Source organism: Castor canadensis, chromosome 6, assembly GCF_047511655.1.
Source record: "Castor canadensis chromosome 6, mCasCan1.hap1v2, whole genome shotgun sequence".
NCBI lineage: Eukaryota > Metazoa > Chordata > Mammalia > Rodentia > Castoridae > Castor > Castor canadensis.
Genome location: NC_133391.1, coordinates 69,287,619 through 69,303,899, shown reverse-complemented (window position 1 = coordinate 69,303,899; position 16,281 = coordinate 69,287,619). Strand labels below are relative to the sequence as shown.

Genomic DNA, 16,281 nt, shown 5'->3' with positions numbered 1-16,281 from the left:
TGCCTCTCCTGCTTCCTCTTGCCCAATTCGTGTCTATGGCAATTTTCCCTCTGACCACCTCTAGGAGCCCTCCACTGCTCTCCCAGTCCATCGCCTGAACACCATACCCCTGTCTCCCTCTGGATGCCCCTCTGCCCATACTCCTAATCCTAACTGCTCTTCCCACATCTACTCATACACCCTGTTGCACTCTTCACTGGCATTCATACAAACCATATTAAGATTCATCTTTCAACAGGCTCACACCTGAAATCCCAGCTACTTGGGAGGCTGAGATTGGGAGGATTGAAGTTTGAGGCCATCCCAGGCAAACAGTTTGTGAAACCCCCATCTCCAAAATAATCAAAGCAAAAATGGGCTGAAGATGTGGCTCAAGCAGTAAAGTGCCTGCTTTGCAAGTACAAAGCCCTGAGTTCAAACCACAGACCTAGAAAAAAAAATTCATCTTTCCTCTTGACCCTCTTAGGCTCACACTGTCACTGTCTTCTAACCACCCTTAGGCTGAAGAGAAAGACCCTAATGTGGCTGGTTCTTAACATGGAATCTGCCTTTTGCACACTTCTACACTTCCCAATTCTCCTGTTCTCCCTCAGATCCCTGATATGAAGTCCTTCTCTTGGATCTTCTCTCAGCTACACCTTCTGCCTCAGACCCTTTGCACAGGTCTCTTCTGCCCAGATCTTCTTTACCAGCTTCCTCTACATATAGCTCAGGTTTCTTTACAAACATCAGTTCCTCAGGGAATCTTTCTCCATCCCCAAGAAAAGATAGATTCCCTCCTCCCTGTTAAATACTTTCACAATAATTGCTCACATACACACTCACACTCACACACACACAGCAATATTGTTAGGAACTCTTCTAAGCATTTCTGCTTAGAACACAGTCACCCCTGATGACAACCCTAGGAGGTAGAAATAATTATCTCCATTTCCCAGCCAAAGAAACTGAGTCTCAGAGAAGTTATATAACATGCCCAAGGACAGTTAGTTAATAAGAGGCAAAGCCAGAATTTAAACCCAGGCAGTGTGACTCCAGTGTAGTTTTCGAACACTATATTATTCTGTAAGAGAATTTCATCCTTCTTTCTTCACTTACCCACGGTTTGTAATGTTGGATCATATGACCATCTGTTTAGCATGTGCTTCCCTCAGTAGACTGTAAAGTCTAGAGGAGTAGACACTGTTTTATCCCCAGTAATAGGGGCTCAATAAATATTTGCTCAAAAGCTGAGTGTAGATTAGTCTTCTTCTTCCTCACCCACTACAATTCAATCTGTCACTTGGTCCTGTCTATGTTTCTTTCTAGAGTAGAGGTCCCCACTCTAGAAAGTACGTGTTTGGTGGAAACACTTGTTGAACACATCCACCCAACATTTCTAGAGGAAGATTTAAGTTGTCAGCTGATTCTCCATGGGTCTGTGAAGTTCAGAACAGCTGCCTCAGCTACTCCTCAGCCCAGTTCAATCTCTCCCTGCTAACGTCCCCTCAACAACTGTGATACCCTTGTCTGTAGTTTTGTTCTCCACAAATTCATCCTTCATGCATTGAACACAGTAATCTTAAAAAACACAAACACAGGTCACCTCCTGTATAAAACCACTCAGAACCTATTTATTGCCTTTGGGAGAAAGTTCAAACTCTCCTGGGAAGGAGAGAGTATTGTAAGCCTACTTCTCCATCCTCAGATGTCCTCACCGGGGCTCCCTTTTCTTCCCAACTCTACTGCCCAGCAACGGTTCTGTTTGGGGTTCCCAGACCTCAGCAGGGTGGGGTTCTGTTTGGGGTTCCCAGACCTCAGCAGGGTGGTTTCTCACGTTCTGACTCATGCAGTGCCCCTGCCTGGTGTGCCAGCCCTCTCCTTTGTGCCTAAAAAAACTCCCCAACCTGTCTTCAAACCTCAACTTAGATGTCTCTTTGAGGTTAGGAAGTACCCCTCGTCCATGTTCCCATGGGCTGTGCCCGCCCTCCACAGACAGCGCACACCAGGCACTGAACTAACGGTTCCCTGGTTATCGACTGTGTCTCTAGACCCTGTAAGCTTTGAGGCTAATCGCCATGTCTTCTTTATCTTTATATGCCCCCAGTCTAGCTGGGTGCTAGCCCAAGGAAGGGTACTTAGTATTCAATGAACGAATGAATGAACTAACAATTCATGTCTGATTCGTGGGCCCTACAAAATGTAGGGAACAAGCTCGGGTCCAGACAGAAATGCAGATTAGGAAGTGAGAGATGAGTAAACGCAGTCTCAGTGGTCAGAGAATTAGCAATGGAAGACAAATCCCTTCAAGCAGCAAACTGGAAGGATTAGGTTTGTCATGGTTGGCCCGGGGGAGGGGTCACGTCTAACCACGCCCCCTACCCAATGGGCGGGCTTGATAGCCTCCACGTCTCCACCCCTTTCGCCCGTAGGGGCGGGGCCGACAGCTCCAGGGGCAAGACTACATTTCCCCGAGCGCCGCGCGGCCGGAACGAACCAGGAGCCGGAAGTGGGGTGCGCGAGGTCCAAGGGCGCAAGGGAAGTGCCGGGTGGGGGCCTAAGGGGGCGTGCACGTGAGTTGGCCTGCCCGGGGTCGTGGGCATGGCCGAGGCCAGGAAGCGGCGGGAGCTGCTTCCCCTGATCTACCAGCATCTGCTGCAGGCGGGCTACGTGCGCGCGGCGCGGGAGGTGAAGGAACAGAGCGGCCAGGTAAGCGTTCGCCGGCCGCGTGCACGATGTGGGGAGCTGCGGCCCGCGCCCCCTCCTCGGGAGAGCTGGCGGTGCCGGGAGCTGGTCCCGGGGTGCTCGAGGACACTGGCCAGAAGTGTCGGAGAAGCTGTAGCCTCTGCCTCCCCGCCGCTACTTCCCGCGCCCCGGTGGGGCCTCAGTTTCCCTGTCTGTGCAGTGGGAGGGCAGGAACGTGTGATCCGACGCGCAGGGCTTTATAATTCCCGCGCCCCTTACCTCCACCCCTTCCTGGTAGCGCCACTTTTAAAGTTTCCGAAGTCTCCGGCCACGTGGCTCGGCGGGTCCCCCACGGGGCGCAGAGGTAGCCATGGGTCTGGGGTGGACTGCTACCAGCCCCGCGGAGGCTTCCAAGAGGAGGGACCCTGTAGTTCTTGACCTGGAACGCAGGCGCTTGGTCGTCTTCGCTACTGATAGGACAGCTGGCGGACTGGACACAATAATTTCAAACTAACTTCATTTGGCGACTTTTCTGGTCCCCAGAGAGTGCTGGTAATGGAATGGGGAGCCTTGTCCCCTAACCTTCCTGGAAAATTTACAGTCTGGTGGGGGAGATAAATCAAAGAATCACAAAAGGTGGTTTTACAGTGAACACTAAGTAGGATGCTGAATCGGGGATGGCAGAATGCCTGTGTCAGGAATATCCAGGACTGCTTCCCTGAAGAAGTGGTAGTGATTGAGGATCTGAAGAGAGGTGGTGGGTATTCAGGTAGACATACAAATGCCCTGGGGCTGGGAGAAGCAGTTGTGTGCGCCCTGGCACTGTGACTGAAGTTTGAAGTACAAGGGCTATAGAGTATACAGGAGAGATGGAGACAGAACCTGGCTGGAACCTTCCGTGGGCAGTTTGTTCTCCCCATCAAAGAGCCAGAGAGGAGTTTGTTTGGGGGTTTTGTTTGTTTTTGTTTTTGACAGTTCTGGTCTTTGAACTCAGAGCCTCAGATTTGCTAGGGAAGTGCTCTACATTTTAGCTACACCTCCCCCCCCCCAGCCCTTTCCTTTATTTTTCACATAAGATCTTTTGGGGTTTTTTGCCCTCAGATTTGGATCCTCCTACCTAAGGCCTCCTGTATAGATGGGATTACAGGCATGTACTACCATGAATGACTTACTGAGATGAGGTCTCACTAACTTTTTGCCCAGGCTGGTCTCAAACCTCAGTCTTCCCCATCTCCACCTCCCAAATTGTTAGGCTTACAGGAATGGAAGGTGTGCCTGGCCTTCCACCAAAGAGTTTTAAACTGGCTAAATGGATATTGACCTGATTAGTCCCAAAGCTTGCTCTCAGGACATCCTGGAAGGTCAAAAGTATGGTGGGTTCTCTGTGGACCTCAGCTGCCCTTCTTACTCCAGGTCTATCACTTAACAGATAAGGGGTGCAAGAGATAATACCCATCTTTGGGTTTTTGCCTAGAAAAGAGTGTCCTGCCTTCATGGAGCATATGTTCTAGCAGGAGCAGACAGTGCCAAATAAGGCATAGTATAACAGTTGATGGTAGTAGGTGCTGCCATCACAACACAATAGGCAAGGGGGTAAGGAAAGTCAGCATTCACTTGCAAGTAGGGTGGTCAAGGAAACTGAGAAGGAAATGAAGGAGTGAGCTGTGTAGTTAGCAGGGGAGAAAGCCTTTCAAATAGCAAGAAGGGCAAAGCCCTGTTGGGAACTGATGATCTGACATATATGAGGACAGTGAGTGCCACTAGCATGCCTGGGAAAGAACAAGAGTATAACTGACACCGTCTCATTACTAACTCATCATGCTGGGCCTGACAAGAATTGTCTCCTTCAGTCCTGAAGGAGACACTTACCATGGACCCTGAAGTTTGAAGAGGCAAAGAGATGAGTGCAGCCAGTTAACAGGAACTCTGTCTGACTCCCAGAGTGCCTCTTGGCCTCTCTACCCAGGTGTTGGCACCCTCTGTCCCTGCCACATTACTCATTCAGCTTCACTGGAGCCCTTGACACAACAGATTCTTGAGGTACATGTAGTGTGGGTCTTCTGACCTCATTTCCGAGGGACTGGTTTCCACCTGGTCCCCTCTGCTTCAACTGAAAGACTGACACCATTTGGACTCAGTCTCCTCCAGCAGACCAGTGGGTTGTGGTCCTGCCATGTGTAAGCCTCAAGTGCCTGGGCTGTGGTTTGTGTATTGGGAAGATTGAGTGGCCAGGCCTTGGAAAGCCTTCTGAAAGGTCAGTGTTAGGAAAAGCCCTGTCTCATGGCCTCTCAGTGGATAGTGCCAGGGAGCCTGGACAATGCTGTCCTGGAACATTGCAATTTCAGCCTCTCACAGGTGAAATGCCTCTTACCAATTTGTTGTACTCAAAGGTTTTTAGCTGGAATTGCTTGCCCTTCTTGTCCGTGGAAGAGTTTGGTGCTAGCAGAGCCAAGCAGCCAAACTTCGGGACCCTTCTCTGAAGTTGCCTGAGAGCTGGAAGTGTGGCTCAAGCAGCAGAGCACCTGCCTAGCAAGCATGAAACCTTTAGTTCAAACCCCTGTACTGCCAAAAAAAAACCAAACAAACTCCTGAAGTGCCTGTCTGTGCAGGCCCTAAGGTCAGGGGGTGCTGGGCCCTAGGAGGGTACTTACTGTGCTGGGGATTAATTGCAGTTCTCTTTTTATCTATCTGCAGAAGAGTTTCCAGACTCAGCCTGTCACCCTTTTGGACATCTATACACACTGGCAACAGTAAGTCTGGTGGGGCTGAAGAGATGGAATAGGGACACCCCAAGCAATCAGCCTGGAATAAGCTAACATACTAGTCTGGTCTGAGATCTGTCCCTTTAGTCCACTGTGGACACTCTTGTTGCCCTGGAAGCCAAATCACATCACATATAAGGGAATTTTTATGTGGACATCTGGTAGTGGGAGGGGTCATTGAAAGCTTTTATCTCTTACAAACAAAAGCTTCTTACTAGCTTGTTTCTTTATCAACAAACATTTATTAAGCACTTACGGAATGCCAAATGCCCAGTCTTGTTCTAAGAATGGAGATAGTCATAAGTGAGACAGGCTGGTTTCTTCTTTCCTGCAGCTGACATCATAGCAGGGAGGTAGGCCCAAGTCAAAGGTTGAAACAAGCGATCATAAAATGCTAAGGGCAGTAAAGATAGGAAAGGCAGGAACCTGGGGCCACAACTATAATTTGGCAAACCTGGCTTCATCTGAGGGCTTTTAGAGCTTCTTGGGATGCCCTGACAAGAGAGCTTCAGGAAGCAGGGATGTGAAGTGGGCAGTCAGGATAGATGAGCAGAGTGTACCTGGCAGTAGGAACAGCTGGTGCTGAGGCCTGTGACTGAGGGACAGTACAGATGAGGCTGGGTCCACCCCTTCTGGCCTGCTCATCCTTGTGAGAAATGTGTCTTTACCCAAGAGCTGTGAAGGCCATCGAGGGGTGAGGCAGGGTGAGCTTTCTGTACCAGACTGAAACATTATCATCCAGGCAAGAACTGCTGAGGCCTGAGGTGGGGAGCACAGAGGAGGTAGACAGTGGGTCCCAGGAATGTTAGGGATAAAGCCAGAATGATATGTGGATGGGTTGGAGAGGATGTATCTAGTTTGCTCCCAGGTCTGGCTTGTATATCTGGGTGGAAGGTAGATCCATGCGCAGAGCTGGATGAGAACACAGCTTGGAGGGAATGGTTCCAAGGACATGTGAGTGTGAAATGCCTGTGAAACGTGTAATCACCTTTCAGGGAATGGCTTGAGAATGGATGGCTGTGTTCTCTCCATGCCCTGGCCTCACTGCCGCTGACAGGACTGGTGAAGAACCTATAGACTTGGCCCGTGAGGAAATGGTAGCGAGTATTGGAAGGGCATGAGGAACCACTGTCTACACATCTTTGGGGACAAAGGGAGTGGTGTGTTCTGTGAGGCCCTAGGGAACAGGTGCTTTAGGAAGGCAAGTTTCACTTTCTAAATACAGATAGTTGAGGGTCAGAGCTTTCCAAAAATGAAGTAGGTGACAGAGTGAGCTCCCTATCGTCAGAGGAGTGTGAGAAAAGGGTGCCAGCCTCTAGTGGATAACCTCCACGCTCATCATAGACCCTGCCTGCCCTCAGTTCTTGGCTTTTCTCTGTTCCTCATGTGAGCTCAGAGCATAGTGCACATCCCATTCTTCTTGCCCTCTTGATCTTGGTGGATGGGTGTTACCTATACCATGCTTCCTCCCTAGCATACCCATTCAGTGAGCTGCACAACATGTCCTCCATGCACTGGCACCTTCTGTGGGTGAGGGGTATAGGTGGGACAGGGATTTCATACCTACCCAGGGAAGCTAGCCAGTGAGTCCCTGCAAAGTTCAACCCAGCAGCTGGCTGTATGACCTTGAGCAACTGTCTTGACTTCCCCAAGTCTCTTCATCTATAAAATGAAAATAATAATCTTACTGCATTGTGAAAATTAAACACAATAGTATCTATGTAATAAAATCCTGAAACCAACCATTAGAGACTCCTCTTCCCCTAGTATTCACTGAGTACATCCTACAACTAGGCACTGTTTTTGATATAGCTGGGAATAAACAGAAAAATCCCTGCTCTTGTGGAAGAGGCAGAACAGATTGACATATGTAATAAATGAAATCTGCTTTTAGCAGGAGGTTCCTGAGAAGTGGCCTTCCTGGGAAGAAAGAAACCTGAGCAGCACTTCCCAAATTGTGGCAGAGCAGTGTCTGTCCCATCTGGGAAATATGAGGCACAGACTGAATCCATAGGGGCGGGAGGTGGAGTCAGAGAAGGTGGCACAGAAGTTGAGAGGACTGTCTTCTTGGTGCTTACCCAGTAGTGCCCCAAATTTACTCCTTGACTTGGGCAAGGTACTCGTGGCTCCTTTCTCCAGGTGTGTGCAAGGCACGGGGGTGCTGTAATACACTGCCAGCCCTCCTCCTTCTAGACCTTTCTGTGTAGTGGGGGAGTCAGTCCGGAAGTCAGTAATAACAAGACATAGAGAAGAGTGTTCTGAAGGAAATGAAACAGGCTGACAGAGCAGAGAATGCCATGGGGGAGGGGATGGCAGCAAGAACACCGAGGAAGCTGAATTACTGTTCAGATGGGAAGGTCTGACCTCTGTATAGGGAGGAAAGAGGAGGAAACAGCTGTGCAGCAGGTTCTGGAGGAAGAGAAGCCTGAGTGGTTCTGCACAGGGCCTCCATAGGCCAGCACCCATCACCTAATGGCTGTTAGCTGCTACTATTCTATAACATCTGTCACTGGTAGTTACAGTCAACACTAATTGAGAATTGTAAGAGCAGTTTATAAGATGAGTAAAAACACAGAATACAAAGTTGTATGCACACTGTGGGTCATCACTGTTTGAATTCTCTTAATGTATGTTTCCTTTGGGGTCTGGGAGAATGGTGTTGAGGTGTCCTGTCCATCAGTTGGTGTAGCCAGCCTCCCCTGTCCTGCAGGACCTCAGAGCTTGGTCAGAAACGGAAGGCAGAGGACGATGCAGCGCTGCAAGCCAAGAAGACCCGTGTGTCAGACCCCATTAGCAGCTCAGAGAGCTCAGAAGAGGAGGAGGAGGAAGCAGAAGCCAAAACCACCAAAGCTAGTAAGAGCCCTGCATGCTGAGTGCTGTGGGGTCTTGGGCTTGCACCTTTGGGAACACCTCTGTAATAGCCACTTCCTCCAAAGCACAGTCCTCCTCTGGCTTCTCATTTAGTTTGAGCCCTGGGAAGATAGGACCTTTAAGGGGAGATTGGGCGGGTGTCACCGATCTATTTGAGTCCTTCCTTTATGACAGACATTGTGTCCCCAAGTTCTGAGGATCCAAGGTGAACCACAAAAACCAGGAGAGGACTGGTGGAGTGGCTTAAGTGGTAGAGTGCCTACCTAGTGAGCTCAAGATTATGAATTCAACCCCCAGTACTGCCCCCCCCCCCAAAAAATTAGGAGGGCCTTATTGACGTACAGCCACTGTAGTAACACTCTTTGCTTACACTGAAGACAGTTCTTGACTTTTAAATAGATTTTCTGATTATAGAAGAAATGCAGGAGGCTGGGGATGTAACTCAGTAGTAGAACACTTGCCTAGCATGACCAACACCCTAAGTTCAGTCCCCAGCACCATGGGGGAACAAAAAAAAAGGAAATGTAGGTTTCCTTGTATTCATTACAGAAAATTTGGAAAAAAGGCAGGGAGGGCTAGGGACATACCTCAAATGGTAGAGTGTTCACCTAGCTGGTTCTATATAGCACATTCCAGGCTAGTCTGAGCTGTATAGCAAAACCCAGTCTCAAAAAAAAAAAAAATTGGGGAGGGAGGGTGGCCCATGTGTACACATGTAAGTAAATATAAAAATGATAAAATAAGGGGGCGAGGGGAAGGGAGGAGAAATGACCCAAACATTGTATGCACATATGTATAAAGGGGAAAAAAAAAAGATAAAATTAAAAAAAAAATTACCCACATTCTTGCCACCTATAATTCAGCAAATTCACAAATTATTCTTTTATTTATTTATTTTTCCTGAGCCTGCTTTTAAAGATTTTGAGATCATACTGGATAAATGTTTTATAAATCTTGTTTAATTTTCTTAAATTATAAATGTAAAACAAGTTCCCTTTGAACTGTACAGAAACACGCAGAAGATAAATGGAAAGTTTTCTATTTTCCTCTCTGCTCTCCTTCACTCTGCTTCACTAGAATTGTGCAGTGCTTTGTGGTAGTAGGTGGTAGGAACGTCAGCCAATCCTTTATCTCTGGGGTCCCCAGCATCTCATGCCACCGGACAGTTGGGAATCCCTTAAGGTTGCAGACAGGGAGCTCTCCTGTTACCTGGGTAGATGTGGCTCATGCATCACAGAACTCCCCCACAAGCCTGGGCTCAGCCTCAGATCCTCACGCCAGCACAGGCAACCAATACCAAATGAGTTTTTAGGTAGGGTGTTTTCCTTTCTTAGATAAGAAAGGGTTCACCCAGCTGTTGTTCATGTCTTGCAGCCCCAAGACTAGCATCTATGAACTCCTCAACCATGGCAACAGATTTACCATTGAACCTGAAAGAAAAGGTCCAGGTAAGTGGGACCACTTTTCAAGCTGTTGCCTATGGCACTTGAAGTGCCCTGAAGGGGACAGTCTCTTGTCAGAGAAGGATAGCATTGTACTTGCCCAACCTGGATTCAGAGCTGAACCTGTGTCATCAGCTGTGGGATATTGGTAAGGCTCTTCACCTCTCTGGACCTCAGTTTACTTTTCTGTAAGATAGGGGTGATGCCTACTGCAGTGGGCCACTGGGTACATTGTGCACCTGGGCAGTGTCATTCCTCCCTTATGCCTGCATTCCCCTGTTCACTGAGAGATCTTTGTCAATGCCTAGTGTGTTCCAGGCACTGCACCGGGTGGGGCAGGTGTTATATTGAGCTAGACACCTGTGTTTCTCAAACTCTGGTGTCATTCTCAACATCAGAAACTACTTAGAAAATAGGATATCACAAGCACGAAGCCCTGAGTTCAAACCCCAGTACTACCAAAAAGTAAATAAAATTTCTTCTCCCTAAACATTTTGAGCTGGGAGTGTGACTCAAGTGGTAGAGCATTTGCCTAGCAAGCACAAGGCCCTGAGTTCAGACCTCAGTACTATAAGAAAGAGAATAGGTTAGGCCCTACATTTAATCCTCACCACCCCCACACCCCTCGCAATAGGATATCATTTTCTGGTAATCCATAAAGCAGTGTTGCAGACATAGTAAGGATCATGTCCCTGAAACTGGAACATTAGCAGTAGCATAAAAAAGTCGTTATAAAGCTGGGATGGTGCCCACGCCTGTAATCCAGCTACTTGAAAGGTAGAATTGGTGATATTCACAACAAACTACTGCTGCTTACTACTTAACAAGTAACTGAATGTCCCAAGAACCGTAATGCAGCTCTCAGCATATCTGGGAAGGTGTTTTAGGCCAACTTTGAAGATGAGATAAGGCTCAGGAAGGCAGTTTACCCAAACACATATAGCTAGGAAGTGGCTGTGTAGGTGTACTTACAGTAGCTGTGCTTTTTGAGCATACTGCCATGCCAGATGTGCCTGGTCCTCTTGTTCCCTGTAGGCAAAGACCAAGAAAGCCAACAAGACGGTGAACTCCCTGCCACACCCTGCCTCAGGAAAGGCGGTGGTGCACCTGCTCTCGGGGAAGTCTCCCAAGAAGCCAGCAGAGCCTTCGGCAAATACCATCTTGGTCTCAGAAACTGAGGAAGAGGGCAGTGTCTTGACCCTCAGAACTACTGCCAGGCCTGGTGAGAAGCCCCCACCTATGGAAGCCAGGACACCAGAGTAGCTCTGAGTTGAACTTTCTCAGAGGGAGATACCTGAGCAGCCTGGGTGGTCGGAGCACTTCTGGCTTTTCACTGTAGTGAGTTACAGAGACCACTGGTGGCTAGAGGATAAGTGGAAAGGCCTGGGTTTGTTTCCATTTCTTACGGAGGGTGAGCATTTGGCCAGCCTGCCATGGACATGATGGTGAATAGCAATTTTATGAACTGTCAGGTGCTAGCACACTGTTTCTGTAGTTCTATTCTGGCCTTACCCGTGTCTCAGATATGCAGGAAAACAGGGATAATGAGGAGCCCGTCGGTGGGGGACTGAAAGAGATGGCAGACATACAACCCTATGCATAGGAGGAGCTAGTGCTGGGCACCAGGCTTTACCTAGCAGCTAGCATGGGGGAGGTACTAAGGAGGGGCGGGTGAATATAGAAAAGATGTCCCTCAGTTCCCTGTGTCCACCCCTTAGGGATGGTGACAGCGGACCAGGCCAGCAGCTCCAGTGAGGACACTTCCAGCTCGAACGATGAGACAGATGTGGAGGTAATTTCTACCCTTATCAGGAGCTGTCCTCTTCAGGCCTCTGACACTCTCAGGAGCCTGGCAGTGGCCCAGATCAGTTCAGCAACTGTGTCTTGAGTGGAAAGAATTCAGCAGAGCCTGGGAGTACATTTGAGGGGAGGGAGAAGAGAAGCAAAGACCCTGTGGTTGGCTGTTCCATGTGGTTAGGGTGAGGCTGCTGAGAGGATTCTGGGCCACTAGTGAATGCCAGCCTAGGTACCAGGCTGCAGTTAAGCAGGAGTCTCAAGCTGTGGTCTTGTCTCTTCTCTGAACTTTGACCTGGGAAAGGTCATTCCTTATGTACCGACTAAGCACCAGGACTTGGGAATATATTGGTGAGCCAGGTGGACAGGGCACCTGCCTACATGGGGAAGGGGAACCTCATAATTAGCCATAGTGGGGATGGTCACTGCAAGGGGAAAGTGGAGAGCCATGAGGGGCAGTGCCAGGACCCAGACACCCAAGCACAGGTGTAGGCGGGGGGGTGGCGTGTACAGAGACAGTTCATGCTTTTAAAGACACCGAGCTGTAAATTTGTGAATGAGGGGGAAAGTGATACAGGATGTGATTATAGTCACAGGTAGGCAGGGGCAGTGTACTGTCTGACCTGGAGGGCCACCACAGGAGTTGGAGTCTTATTCTGGGGACTGTGAGGTTTCAGGCACAGAAGTAAGATGGCCTGGTTTGTGTTTCAGAAAGACTGCTGGTTGTGACCTGAATTTGAGGTCGGTTTAGAATAGAAGCAGTGAGACCAGCTAGGGACGGCTAGAGTGTTAGTGGCAGATGATGCTAGTGGCTGGGACCAAGGTGTCCAGTTGAGAAGGTGTTTTAGAAGGAGGGTCAGCCAGAATGAGGGGTGGATTGATTTGGTGCCCAGGCTGCTGTTCACCCTATCTAGTGACCCTGTGAAGGCTGAGCCACCACCACCTGCCCCAGGCCTGGCCGTGTGTTGCTCCCACCTTTCCTTCTCACCTTTGGGCCCTGGATACAGCCAGCCATAAGGACGTCTCTGGCTCCCAACACTCCAGGCTTTGCCAAGGGAAAGGGACCGTCCCTGCTGCTGGAAAGCCAGAGCCTCGGCACCCATTCTCAGTGGGTCAGCGTGGAGCTTCAGCAGCTGAGGAGGAGTTTGGGATGAAGGACATGGAAGCCCAAGGCTCAGGCTCAATCTGACAGAGCACAGAGTTGCTGCAGGCACTCTCTGACTGTCTGGGAAATGTCAGAATTTTAAGTCTAAGAAGCGCTAGCAGGGAAGGAGTATGCCTGAGTTGTCTCAGCAAGCCAGGGATGCGGCTGGCCTTCAGATGCTGGACTCCTGCCTCAGGATGCCACCACAGTCAGATACCTAAGGGACAGATAAGTGTGCCCTCTCCTGACTGAGAGGTAGCTCCTTAGTATGGACCCTGTATGTGCTGGGTGGGGAACAAGCAACTGGTGGTTGAGAGTTCTGCTCCTACAATCAGCCAGCCAGCCAGTGGGTGGTCCCTGAAGGACCTTTGAATTGACCTTGAGTGATTTGTGCCTTTCTGGAAACTGGGTGTAAAGATACTTGCCTCAGGGAATTGTTCGCAAATCAGATTGCATTAGGAGGGGGCTTTATAAACTGAAGTGCCTTTGACATCTAAGAGGCAATGATGACTGTTCATTTCCTAATTCTACCCCCTGGTTCCAGGTGAAACCCTCAGTAAAACCAGCCCAGGTCAAAGCTTCGCCAGCCCCTGCCAAAGAGTCTTCAGCAAGGGCAGCCCCAGACCCTGGAAAGGTGGGCAGTGTGACTCCTCAGGTCAAAGGAGGTGCCCTGACCCCAGCTGAGAGGCCCATGAAGCCAGAAAAGGAGTCCGAGAGCAGTGAGGAGGAGTCTGAGAGTGAGGAGGAGGCCCCCTCGAAGACACCCAGCCAGGTGAGGCCCAGGAGAGGGCTGCCTGTGATTTCTGATGCTGGCAGAACTGCTGTATAATGAGTGTTCCTGACAGAGAAGACCCATCCTGGAGGTTTGGAAAAGGGAGGAGAGTAGGGCTAGGGGGCTTCAAGGCCTATTGAAATGATTCTTGTGGTCTACACCCTACTCTGCTGGTAATCACTCCATTTAACCTTGATTTCCCAGTCTACTAAATGGGCCAGTGTCCTACACCCAGCTAGCCCTGCTGTTAGTAAACTTGAAGACTTGTTTTGTTGGTTTTGGTTGGTTTTGGACAGGATCTCACTGTGTAGCTGTGCCTCAAACTCAAGATTGTCCCAAGTGTTGGGATTACATGCATCTGCCACCACACCCATGGAGACTGGAAAGGTTTTAATTGCCTGGTCCTTTTCCTTACTTCTCTGGTCAAACCAGACTCTGAGCAGGCAAACATCATGTTAGCTAAAGAGAATCTGTTACCTTCTTGGTGTGCCAGAGCCTTTCCTCTGGGCTGTGGTCAGGCTTGCAGCCCCCAGGACTCTGGGCATATACCAAAGGCAAGGCAGCAGAGCTGGAATGCTGTTAAAATTAGAACAAGGAGGAGGAAGAGTGAAGGAGCCCCACATCCAGGCTTGACAGGACACGCAGTGTTGGGCGCTACTGAATATTAACACAGAAAGTAAGGTGGGGGAGGCAATATAAAGTGAAGTGGGAAGGGAAGCCCTCAGGAGAAGACATTTGAGCAAAGACACAAAGTGGAAGAGGGAGGGAGCCACATGGACATTGTAGGGAGGTCATTGCAGGGAACAAAGGTGCTGAGGCCCTGAGGTGGGAGTGTATGTGTGCAGGCCTTGACTTACAGGGACCCCCTGCTCCTCAGCTCAGGGTAGTTTTGCTGTGGCCAGAGATTCAGAAGGAGCCCAAGTGTGAGTTTTTATGGAAAATCTACATTCTCCATGTTGGTTCATAATTTGAAAGGGAGCAAGCCAAGTGAAGCCTGTGTGGGTAATTGCTCCCTCTGCATGAGAAGGCTCTTAGAAGATCAGAGATGCCTATTTTCTCGGAAGACTGGCCCAGGGCTGAATGGAAAGACAGAGCCTGCAGCTGCCATCCCAGAGCCCCAGTGCAACACAGTGCCTCAGAGCTGTAGGGAAGAGTGAATGAAGGTGAGGAGGCCAGGTGTGGCACCTTGCCCCAGGAGGCTGAGAACAGGCTTCTAAGGTCCTGCTGCTCTCCATGAGCAGGAAACCCAAGAAGGGCTCACTCCGTCTTCCACATTCATATGGCTCCTAGCTTGCCACAGCCAGGCTCCTTCAATTCTTCCCTTTGGACCTTCACACACCACACACCCCTTCCCTAGCCCAGTCAGTATCCACTGGGGCTGGCCATCCTTGCATTGCAGGAGTGGGCCAGCTGGGAATTGCCTAGCAGGGAACAGACTATAATCACCTAGGGTGTGGGGCAGCCCAGGAGCAGTCCAGGGGTGCAGTGAGATCCACCATAGGAAAATGGTGTCTGTGGTCTTGAAGCTGAGTCAGTGGTGGCAGTGGCCAGGTGAAGTGATGCAGGGGCCATGAAGGCCTCAAGAAGTGAGGAGGGGGCGGTGAAGCTGGTCAGAGTAGCAGAACCCGGAGGCCAGTGTGGCTGAAGCACCAGTCAAGGTGGTGAGAGTAGGGAGTTTTGAGCACTCCCTGACGGCCTTGGCGCTTTTTTCTGAAGGTATCACAAGAGGATCTTCGGAAGGAAGACAGTAAACTGCCCTTTTCTCCTTCACTAGGTAAAGGCTTCTGAGAAAATTCTCCAGGTTAGAGCTGCCTCAGTCTCTGCCAAAGGGACCCCTGGGAAAGGGACCATCCCAGTCCCTCCTGGAAAGGCAGGGTCCATAACCACACAGGCCATGGCAAGGAAGCCAGAGCAGGACCTAGAGAGCAGCAGTGAGGAGGAGTCTGACAGTGAGGAGGAGATGCCAGTGGCCATGACCCCACTTCAGGTGAGGTCTAGGGGAAGCCCCCTGCACTCTGGGCTTTCCCAGAAGGCCTTCTGAGGAGCTGCTCTGTCACCCTGTACTGGACCCAGCCCCTCATCCTCTTCACTGAGTGCTGCCATCTGCGCGGTCAGGTCTCCTGTCTGCACGCATCTACTCACTGGCTTTTGCCTCACTCCATTTCTCACTGCAGGCAAAGTCCTCAGGGAAGACTGCTCAGGTCAGAGCTGCCTCATCCTCTACCAAGGAGTCCCCCCAGAAACGGGCCCCTCCGGCATCCCATACAAAGACAGAGTCTGCAGCTGCCCAGGTCCCAGCAGGGAGGCAGGAGGATTCAGACTCGGATTCAGACAGCAGCAGTGAGGAGTCAGACAGTGATGGGGAGACACCGGCACCTGTGACCCTAACCACGAGCCCTGCTCAGGTGAGGCTAGGGGACACCATGCCCTGCCTAGAAAGGCCTTTTGCAGACTATGCTTCATTCTGAGAATGCCCTTCCCTGATTCTGCCCTTTGTCACTCTCAGGTGAAGCCCATGGGAGAGGGACCCTTTGGCCAGACCTGCCTCCATTGTGGTTGGGGGCTGTTAGGGCAAGGTGTCCCCACTCCCCCTCTCCCCCCAACCTCCACCTGGGGTAGACTGCTGCATACACACACACACAACACACACACACACACACACACACACACACACACACACACACACACACACACACCACCCCACCCCACCCCCCCCCCCCCCGGGGCAGGCCCAGCTGCAACATGTTCCTGGATGGGAAAGGTGGAAGAAGAAGAAGATGGTTGGGGGGAGGCAACCCTGGCCCAAGGGAAGTTTCTTCCTGCCAGACTCTA

The 16,281-nt window shown here is 50.3% G+C and overlaps 1 protein-coding gene across 5 annotated transcripts in view; it reads left to right on the top strand.

The window, feature by feature from the left end:
• Positions 1 to 2,481: 2,481 nt before the first annotated feature.
• The window catches only part of Tcof1 (treacle ribosome biogenesis factor 1), a 36,402-nt gene continuing 22,602 nt past the window's right edge, over positions 2,482 to 16,281 (top strand). For 3 of the 5 annotated variants that reach the window (XM_074076656.1, XM_074076654.1, XM_020157798.2), the window contains exons 1-9: positions 2,482 to 2,688; positions 5,359 to 5,414; positions 8,137 to 8,279; positions 9,672 to 9,745; positions 10,775 to 10,961; positions 11,458 to 11,531; positions 13,222 to 13,449; positions 15,224 to 15,436; positions 15,624 to 15,854. In XM_074076656.1, the coding sequence (XP_073932757.1) occupies positions 2,581 to 2,688; positions 5,359 to 5,414; positions 8,137 to 8,279; positions 9,672 to 9,745; positions 10,775 to 10,961; positions 11,458 to 11,531; positions 13,222 to 13,449; positions 15,224 to 15,436; positions 15,624 to 15,854 (1,314 nt within the window). In that variant the 5' untranslated portion in view covers positions 2,482 to 2,580. The remainder of the gene's footprint in view (positions 2,689 to 5,358; positions 5,415 to 8,136; positions 8,280 to 9,671; positions 9,746 to 10,774; positions 10,962 to 11,457; positions 11,532 to 13,221; positions 13,450 to 15,223; positions 15,437 to 15,623; positions 15,855 to 16,281) is intronic. The other 2 variants (XM_074076655.1, XM_074076657.1) reach the window with 2 other exon arrangements.